Source organism: Numida meleagris, chromosome 1 (genome assembly GCF_002078875.1).
Source record: "Numida meleagris isolate 19003 breed g44 Domestic line chromosome 1, NumMel1.0, whole genome shotgun sequence".
Taxonomy (NCBI): Eukaryota; Metazoa; Chordata; class Aves; order Galliformes; family Numididae; genus Numida; species Numida meleagris.
In genome coordinates this window covers 49,810,066-49,819,582 of record NC_034409.1, presented here as the reverse complement: position 1 = coordinate 49,819,582, position 9,517 = coordinate 49,810,066, and the positions used below count along the sequence as shown (strand labels likewise).

Sequence of the window (9,517 nt, the reverse complement as noted above, 5' to 3'; positions counted from 1 at the left end):
ACTTCCTGCCAGCTTGGTGTCGTCTGCAAACTTACCGAGGGTGCTCTCAATGCCCTCATCCAGGTCATCAATAAAGATATTAAATAGGACACCACCAGTGTATAAACATTTTGTTATAGTACAATTTATGTAGGCAGCCTTATCTGTTTTAGGTTTTGTATGCTATAGCAAACAAATACGAATTTCTAAGTAATAATTAACACACAGTGCCAGAAGTGGAAAGAAAAAAGCCTCTATACTGCAAAAATTAGTTTTCATATGTAAGCTGGTATGAATCCTACCTGAGAGCACTTCGTGGTTGAAAACCACAAAGCTAACAGATATTTAAAAAGATCAAATGTAATTCAATTTCTCCATTATTAACTAAACGAAGCAAGATATTCAACTACGTACAGTTCCGGAGAGGACATCATGAGGGCAGCAGTTAAGGAGGTGACTCTTACACACTCTGTCATCACTGAACTTGATTCGCTGGCGGGTCGTGTCACCTGCAACATAGAAACCAACACATTCCAGGTTAGAAATCTGGGGAAGCCAGACACGTTCTGCAAGTTACATGCAAAGCATTAACACTGTCCTGTCACGCAGTGAAGGCCTACGGAGACTAGAACTTAAAACACTCTACGCTTCTTTGCCAAATAAAGCCAAAACCATAAATACATATTTTAATGCTCTACAGCGCTATTCAAAAATACTCTCATACTTCCCCTTCAAAAATGTAGTGTGAAAAGTGCTTGAAACCAGAAAGACAGTATTAGCTTTAAAATACTTTGCTGCAACAGCATTTGTTTAATAAGCATTATTCAGGTTTTGCATAGAAATATATTGCTATTTCATACAACAATTAGCAAATAAAAGCAGCCTCATAAACAAAATGATACACAGTGAGTCTTCACTGAACCCCACCTGATACTCATTTTATTGTTTCACTTTTTGAAGCAAAGCACCCTCTTACTTCTGATGGGAGTAGCATAAAGAGTTGGCAGAAGAATGAATTTAAATGCTTAAAAACCTGAAAAAAAGTCAGTTAAACATATGGGCTTAGCCTATATGCAAAATTACTTTACAGATGTTTGCATATAACTGTATCATAAGCCATATATACATTGTTTTTCCTACATTGTTTGTTGGGATGGGAACATCTTAATTGCATCTTCGTCATGGCAGGTTGTAGTCCCAGCATCAGCAGAGGTATCAACCTGCCCATACTCTGACATCCAATTGCAAGTTTAAAGAACCCCATCTGGGAGCAAGACCTGAAGTCTCCAAATCAAACTCATCAGCTGGTATCTCAGGGGAGTGGGGGGAAATATGCCTTCCTTTGTGTCATCATGTAATTGTCACTTTCTGAGATTCAGAAGAGAGATTGCTGCTACGGCTCTCTTGCTGTTAAGACACAGGCATGATGAAACAAACACCTCAACCTCTCTCAGTACTCATCTATTTATTCATAACAAAATAAAAACTAGTTAAAATGTTTAATCATTGAAAACCTACTGGTGAATTACTGAAGCAAGGAGGGCTGCTGAGTGAAAAGAGACATACAATGAGTTCATATAGCAACCTTATCCATTTCATCAAGTAGTATAAAGAACATGGATACATTTTGCAGTTAGTAAATTTTTATGACTCGATGATTGGAAATGCTGAGAATTTTGGATTTATTAAACAATTCAAAAAGTCAAATCCATTACTTAGGTAACTACAACAGAGGGGAATTAAGAAAAAAACCACGTTCAGCCTTTCTCATGATGCTCCATGCATAGGATGCTAATATACAGCATTTTCAGATGGGCCCAGTTTCAGATTATTAAGCAAACAGAAGTTCCCAAGAACACCACCTGCTTAATTTGACTGCAGGGATACAACAGCTAAACTCAGTAATCCACAGGCTGAAGGCAGCTTCAGAGCAGTTCAGCAATAGGTTTTCTAGAGGTTAAACTTACCACTGTTACTAACGCTACTAAAAATTTACAGCAATCCCTTTATAATCATGCCTGCTACTGCAGTCAAGAATTCTACGTTTTGTTTTGCTTTTTAGGAGGTGGATCCATAGTTTGGTGTTGTCTGTTTGTTTTAAAACACAACTGCGTTTGTTCCACATTCATTAACACATCTGAAAAGTTAGCGATAACTCACGGCTCGGCGAATGCGGGGCCTTTCTGACACTCCCTTGCAGATTGATGTAGACAGGCAAAGATACATTGAACCTTTATAAATAAAACAAGGGGCCAGATTGTTCAGTTTGTATAGAATAATAGACTCTGCCAGCAATTTTAACACAGCATCTAGAAATACATGTTGACTGTAAAGATTCTTCTATATAAAGACAAATGAACAAAATCAAGAAAACTACTTAAAAAAAGGCAGCTGACGGCTATTAGGCACTAACCTAGCAGCAGTTAAGGAGTTCCCAAGACTAGAAAATTGCTGAGAGACTGATGGTTCCCTAGGTAAAGTTGGAAAGGAGCACTTCCACAGACATTACCTCGACATCTAGAGGTCATTCTCTCCGTACCTTTAATGCAATTAGTGACTGACTCTGCAATATTGTCTTTTTCCCTCTAGGGGGCTAGCAGGATAATCACTATCACCAAACTGGGACGAGACAACAGAAAAAATAAAAAGAGGTACCAGGAACAGAGCAAATGGCAGCCTCATAAACGCGTTCCACATTCACACTGTAACTGGCAATTCCTGCACGGTGCCTTTGGTCTAGCACTTAAGACTTTCAGAGAGGTGCCTGCACACGGAACATTCACAGTATCCCCAACACTCAGCACACTGCAGACTCATAGGTGCCTTCTCAGAGGCACCCACAAAAGCGTGAGCGCCTAAACCCAGGACTTCAGTGGTCAGACAGCCCACACATCACTTCTCTGCAGCAAACTGAAGCTGGCACACTCTTCATACAGCCAGCAATTAAGTGAACACCAAAGAATCATTAGGAGTACTTAAAGGCGAAAGAAAACAGACTTGAGGATCAAGTAGTTGCAGTCTTCTAAATTTTAGAAGCAGCCTTAAACATTAGAAAGAGGACATCACTAATATTTCAGTTCTACTTTAATAGGTAAATCATTAAATTAGCTCAGAATAGCAACTTATTTAACCCTTGATCTTTAGGACTTGCACTCATTAAAGAAATCAAAGGAGACAGTATCTATTACTATAAGCCATTCCAGTGTTTCCAATGACATTTTTTTCATTAAAGAAAGCCATCATTGGTAAAATGTGTATTTAAAAAAAACAGAAAAAAAATCACTATTTTTTCCTCAGGAAGCAGCTTTAGTTTTATGCAGTGTACTGTGCCCAAATCACGTTTCTACAGCGTATTACATAGGTTGCTCCAAAAGTAATGCTTCCCATTTACCGCCACGGAAACTACAACACAGAGCACAATAACACTGATTGAGCAAATTCTCAGTTACAAAACACTATTTTTCAACACAGCCATCGTTATTAGCTATGCATCTTCACCAGCAAGGGACAAGAGCCTGCATGCCGCACTTGTACAATTCGCACCAGTGGAGGTGAACCCACTGTCACTGCTGCTGGAACACACTACGCACCGCCTCACTGCGCTCACATCCGCTGTTCGGTCTCCATAAACCTTCACCAAGCATCAGTGAATATCAACGGGTGCCATATTTTCCACATGGGAGAACTCAGCGACCTTTCCTTCATACGCACTTTCACGTCAGACGCCATTTTGTCACACTGCCCCTCTGCTGCCATACCTCCAACATCCGCCTCTAACATCGTGGGCCAACATGATAAAACAGGAGGCGTTGCTTTTGGAGCAGCCCTCAGAGATTTTAGTCACGATCTGGCAGAGCAAATGTGAATCTACTGCCATGGAATATCAGGTGAAAGACTGTGTATCAAATTTTACCAGCAAAGCAAGCACCCTGTAACAAATATTCAGTATCGTTTCTCAGTAAAACCTCACACAGCCACAGGAGGTACTGCTGCTGTCGCAGATGGGAAGCTAATTCTGACCTAGTGTCACTAATGCCTGACACATCTCTCTAAGGGCCGGACTACTAAAACTTACTAATGAAGCCAGCAAGTAGACACAATTCACCAAGCACAAACACTTCTCTCACGCCACCTAACCACTCTGGATTACTAAATCATCTTGTCATGAAGTACGCACGGCTATTACCGTCAGATATCTGAGTCGCTATCAATTCCACATTTTGGGTGGGTTCTGCAGAAATTCGAGATACTTTTGGCCACTCTTCCTTTGCCGGGAAGTTCTAGGAAGATACGCGCGCTCAGAGGTGACACAAAAGCCATTATTTCCCTCTCCTTCTGAAGAGGTTAGATTTGCACAGTCACACAGGCGGGCTCTGTGTTAGCGGCCAATTTACATTTCCTGAGAATTTGCTCTTAAGTCCTCTTGATAAGTTTCATGCAAAATTGACACAAGATAAATTCACGTTCTTTGAAGTTCTTGTGCGCAAAGGTGCCTGTTGCATTTCTTGTCTCATATTATGCCCACAGGTCACCTGCATAACTCAGCATCAAGTTGCTGAGCAGCATTCTCCCTCCCAGCAAAGCAAAACCTCTCTCATTTCTCTCCTCACTCCCCAAAACGGAAATGAAACGCAAAGAGATTCTGCTGAAGTGAAGGCACTACAGACCAATTTGGGCATAAATTAAAACGAAACAAGTTTTTTTAATTCTGATTACCCCGCTACAACGTAATGAGTGTCACTAAACCGTCACTACCCCAGAACGTAACCCTCAGAAAACAACAGGGGTGTCCCTTCAGCTTCTCCTGGACAAAGAGGACAGAAAAGCCACCCATCTGCAGCCACTACTAAGGACAACCAAAGCAGCTAGCGTAACGCGGAGAAACCAAATGAGATGTGAACAGATGCAAAATGGTATTTCAGAACTTTGAGTGCAAGAAGAACACAGAGAACAAGGCAATGCTTTGCTAGTCACAGCTACAGAACTTGGTTACGGTCTCCAAGTACAGTTCAAGCAGACAGCAGGTGAAGCACGGAGGTGCCGACCGACACTTCTTACATATGGGTTCCAAACATTTAAAGGCTCTGAAGATTAACAAGTTTCTGCTGGTCACATAGCGCAGTATTCGTTAGGAAGCTTGGGAGAACATTCTCGTGACCACAGGTGAACTTCAAAAGCACACAATTTATTTATCTATATTTATTTATCTATAAGGAATCTCATCAACTTTGCTAGTTTGTCATGTTCCTAGACTAGAACATCGCTTTGCTGTAGTGCTAACTATATAAAAAGTGAAGTGCTGGCCATTTCAAGGTGTTGTGAGGAGTCAGAGGTAACTGGTAACAGCTGCAAACCTGTTTGCAAGGATCATTCCCATTTTCTAGAGCATAGAGATGACAAAAAAAGGCATTACCTAACTATGCTATTAAAAATTTTTCATGAATCTCAGAGGTGAAAAGTAATTTAAAAATTCACTCTTTTCAGTCTCTCAGCTTACTCCATATATTAATGAGTGACAAATTCACGCAGCCCTGGTCATCAGCACTAAATCCAAATCATCTCTTAACAACTATTAGGTGTGACGAAGTCATTTGGCTTAACTGCTAATAGTGAAAAACAACATGGATAAAACACTTGGATGTAAGTACATAAGGTCAGCACCTTATCTTCCGTGCTTGTTATTTCCCAATATTTGGGGAACGCACAGTATCTGTTCAGCAGTTTACATTTAAGCCTCTCCCAGGAGGTACGAGGCAGCACACACGGAGAGAGCCGTGCGACCCCAAGAGCATCTATCCCACTGCCAACATCCAGACAGGGAAGGAAGGAACAGGCTACCAGAGAACACAGCTCTCAGCTCTCTGTGCCCACGGGCATCGGGCCCTTGGGGAAAGGATAAAGCACGGGGCAGGTCCAGCGTGGCACGGTTCTGGGAAGCCATACACCAGGCAATTAATTCTGTTTGAAAGGGAGAAGCTCCTCGCTAAGAGTTTGGTCCTTGGAAGTATTCCTACAGCAATGCGGGTATTCTCTGAATTTGTCCAATACAGAACAGTGACTTTAGGCATCTTCAACCTCAACAAGATTTAACAGCATTTAGTAACTACACTGCTTGAATACTTCACTTTTGCAGCATGTTCGTACCCTCTACAGAGGAGATTATAAGCCCTGAAGAAGTGACGTAGGCTATACATTCAGGCAACATCATCTGCTTTGAGTTCACCTCTGAGTTTGTGCTGTTCTCACAGAAGACACCAGATGTCCAATTTCCTTTCTCCCATGTGGGAGAAAGTGTTAAGCTTGCACATTCTAGGTCCCTTCCCTCACCAAAAAAAAACACCACCAGGCTGTGGTGAGCGCAACATTCTATTAATGGGAACATTCAAAAGGACTTTGGTCATTCTGAACGACATCAAACACAAATACCACCCAAACACGATTTTTAGAAGCATTTAAAAACTGATTCTATTGCCAGGCAGAGGAAAATGAAAGGCAATGGGGACAGGAGCAGGGGGAAATCAAGAACTGTGAGTTATCCAGACATGAGGGAAAGGACTGCCCCGTTCTACTGAAAGCTGTGATTTGTGTACTGCCAGAAACAGAGGATTCATCTAAAGTGACGGAGGGAATGGGAAAAAAAAAATAATAATAAAATCCCTCTACTCTCAGGGCTACCAGTATTTCAATGACCTTGAGTATGGCCTTGAACGTATCGAATACCAGCTTCACAGGAAAGGATGATGTTCAGTCCTCGCGAGCGTTTTAGATTAAACAATGCTCCGCTACATTTTTAATTTTTTAATTTTTATTTTTTAAGAACTAGAGTGGGGTTACAATGAGATCCTCAATTTCCCACTTAATTCAATAATGACAGTCAGTATTGCAAACAGCCTTTTCTCCTTATCTTTCCTCATTCTGACAGCGCTCTTTAGAAGCTTCCCATCCCACCAGTCAGTTTCAGTTCAGCAGACGCTGCTCGGGATTTAGAAGGTGGGTGGGAAGGGGAAGTACTGTTATCAGCAAAATAACTGCTTTCTCACAGAAGTAAAGGAAATTAGTATGACACTGTTTTTCAGTTTAGGTCTTAAACCCAACTGTCATTTAGCGCTTTTCAGCAGTTCTCCGCAGTAAATCAGATTCTTCTCCCATGGCCCCATGGAGAACACATTCAAAAACTGCAGCAGCGTCTCCTGCATTTATATCTTTCATCCAGCCCTCAGAAGCTCTCTGAGACAGCCATTCTGGTGCTGACACCAGAATGATCTGAACTGCACAAGCACTGTGTTATCCTGCCGTGCTGAGTACACTCAAAATCTTCATGGGGAAAGAACAATGTGCTCCATTAGGTCCTGCACGCTGAGAGCTCAGCAGCCAGCACCGCTCTGGAAGGCAACTTCTGCTTAACAGTAATTTTCCAATGAGTTTACCACAGAATCAAAGAATATCCTGAGTTGAAAGGAACCAGTAAGGGTCACTGAGTGAAACTCCTGTCTCCATACAGAACCACCCTTATCGAACGTATCATGAATGCTTTTTGCTAGGACAAGGCTTGTTATATTTAAAACTCTAGATTAAAAGAGCTGTCAGCAAGATGATATTGCCCCAGTCCCAACAACTGACCACCAGCACACACATCCTGCCCAGTGAATGCTTGGGGAAACAGATAATAACCATTAGCTCAGCACAAAGCTTCAACAAACACTCAGTGTGCCTGGAGAAGGAACTACAGCATGCAGAATACCCATGTAATCTCTAATTACTGCCAGCCCTCAGGTGCGGTATTCTCTCATTCATAAATGAAGTACTACACAGCTTATTAGGCCCTCCTGTTCTCAAGCAGTACCCAGGCTTTCTGGATTACAGACCATCGCCATCGAAGCTTTCACCGACCAGAAGCCTGGCTGCATCTATAGCACCTCCCTCAGGATTGCTGCCTCTAAATATTACGCTATGAGCAAAGGCTTTTGCGGGAAAAAACAAAAAAAACAAAAAAACTAAGAACAAGAGGGGTTCATCCACTTGAATAACTAAACCCCCTCTTTCAGGAGGCAACAGCAGGCCCACCTGCTGGCTACAATGAGGATTTGGGTCGCACTTCAGTCAAAAAATAACGCGACAGGCCGGCGCTGCAGCCGCGGCCCTAGTTCTGGGGCCATTTTCTCGCTCGCCTTCCCCCCCCTGCCCCCGCCCCACCCGGAGAAAGGCCCCGCTCTGGGCGGGGCTCGCGGGAAGCGCCTCTGCCGGAGCGACGGCGGCCGAACGCAGCCCCGCCCCGCGGCGCCGCCAATCACCGCCCGCTGCCGCCGCGACCTCGAGGGCTCCGGCGGCCCCGCCCCGCTTCCCCCTCCCCCCCCCCGGTCCCCGCGGAGCCGCTTACCGTCCCGGGACGTGCCCATGAGCTGGTCCAGCATGGCGCGCATCTGGGCCTGCGCCGACATCTTGAGAGTGCGGGGGCGGCCCGGCCCGGCCGAGTCACGCCGACTCCCTGCGGCCTACAAGGCCTGAGGCTCTCGGCCCTCCCCCTCGCGTCACTGGCGGACCCGGGCGGCTTCGCCGCCGCCGCCGGGGGTGAAGCGGGAGCTGCGTGTGGCTGTACGGCGGGCGGAGGGCGGAGCGCGAAGCCTGCCCCGTGCCGGGCCCGCTGCCGCCGGCTCCCCTCCCCCCACCTCGCCGCCCGCTTCCTCTCACGCCTGCCACGCGCGCGCGCCAGCGCTAACGGAAACCCGCGCGCACGCGCCGTGTACCCCCCTTCGCCCGCTCCGCGACGTCATCGCGGACGGGGCCTTTGGCACCCTCTGATTGGCCGCCAGGCGCGGTGACGCACGGCGCGGCGAGGCCGCCGATTGGGCCGGGCGGCTTCTCGCGCGGTGATTGGGCGAGCGGCTCCGCGCAGGCGCCGTGAGGCACGGACTCTGTGGGCGGCCGTGAGGGTAGGCCGCCCCGTCAGCGGGTGCGCGTCGCGGGGCCTGGCGGCGGCGGGCGCTTTGTTGTGCCTTTAACCGCCGTGTTGCCCTCTAGCGCCCGGCTGCAGCCGCCGACTGGTACAGGGACGGGCCCAGCTGTGGATCAGCCGTCCGCAGCCAGGGGACGCGTTACATCGTCAGACTTAGCTCAGTGCAACCGAAGGAAAAGGCAACACAAAAAGCCGCCCCGCCCCAGTCAGGATTCAAGACGAACTGTGGGGTAGATGCAATGAACCCCGGCAAAAGTAGTCCTTACACTGCGTTTGTTGGAAAATTCCTGGCTCGGGGCTCCTCATCCAGTCTGAACGTGCCTGGGTTTATTGTTTCCTTTGTCAGTTTTTGGTCATCATTACGGTGTACAGGAGGTGCTGGATGGGGTGAATCCTCAATCCACTCAGAAAGTAAAACAAACAAAAAAAACAAAAGCTTTCCCCTTGTTCAGCTGGTGAGAATGCAAGAACTGCCAATGCAATCTGTAGACAACCAAACATTACAGCTTGAAGTGCACATCTTACCTGACCCACATAGCCCAGATCTCCCCAGCTATCTACTGCGTCAATCTCCTGTGCCTGGGG

The 9,517-nt window shown here is 45.8% G+C and overlaps 1 protein-coding gene across 2 annotated transcripts in view; it reads right to left on the bottom strand.

Annotated features, from left to right (window-relative positions):
- The window catches only part of LOC110389466 (putative RNA-binding protein Luc7-like 2), a 31,882-nt gene extending 23,174 nt beyond the window's left edge, over positions 1 to 8,708 (bottom strand). The window contains exons 1-3 of one of the 2 annotated variants that reach the window (XM_021380067.1): positions 8,357 to 8,417; positions 2,140 to 2,210; positions 394 to 488 (exon numbers count right to left, since the gene is read on the bottom strand). Coding sequence is in view for 1 of the 2 variants with exons in the window: in XM_021379979.1 (XP_021235654.1) it covers positions 394 to 488; positions 8,357 to 8,417 (156 nt within the window). In the remaining variant the exon portion in view is untranslated. Of the gene's footprint in view, positions 1 to 393; positions 489 to 2,139; positions 2,211 to 8,356 lie in introns of both variants that reach the window. The other variant, XM_021379979.1, reaches the window with a different exon arrangement.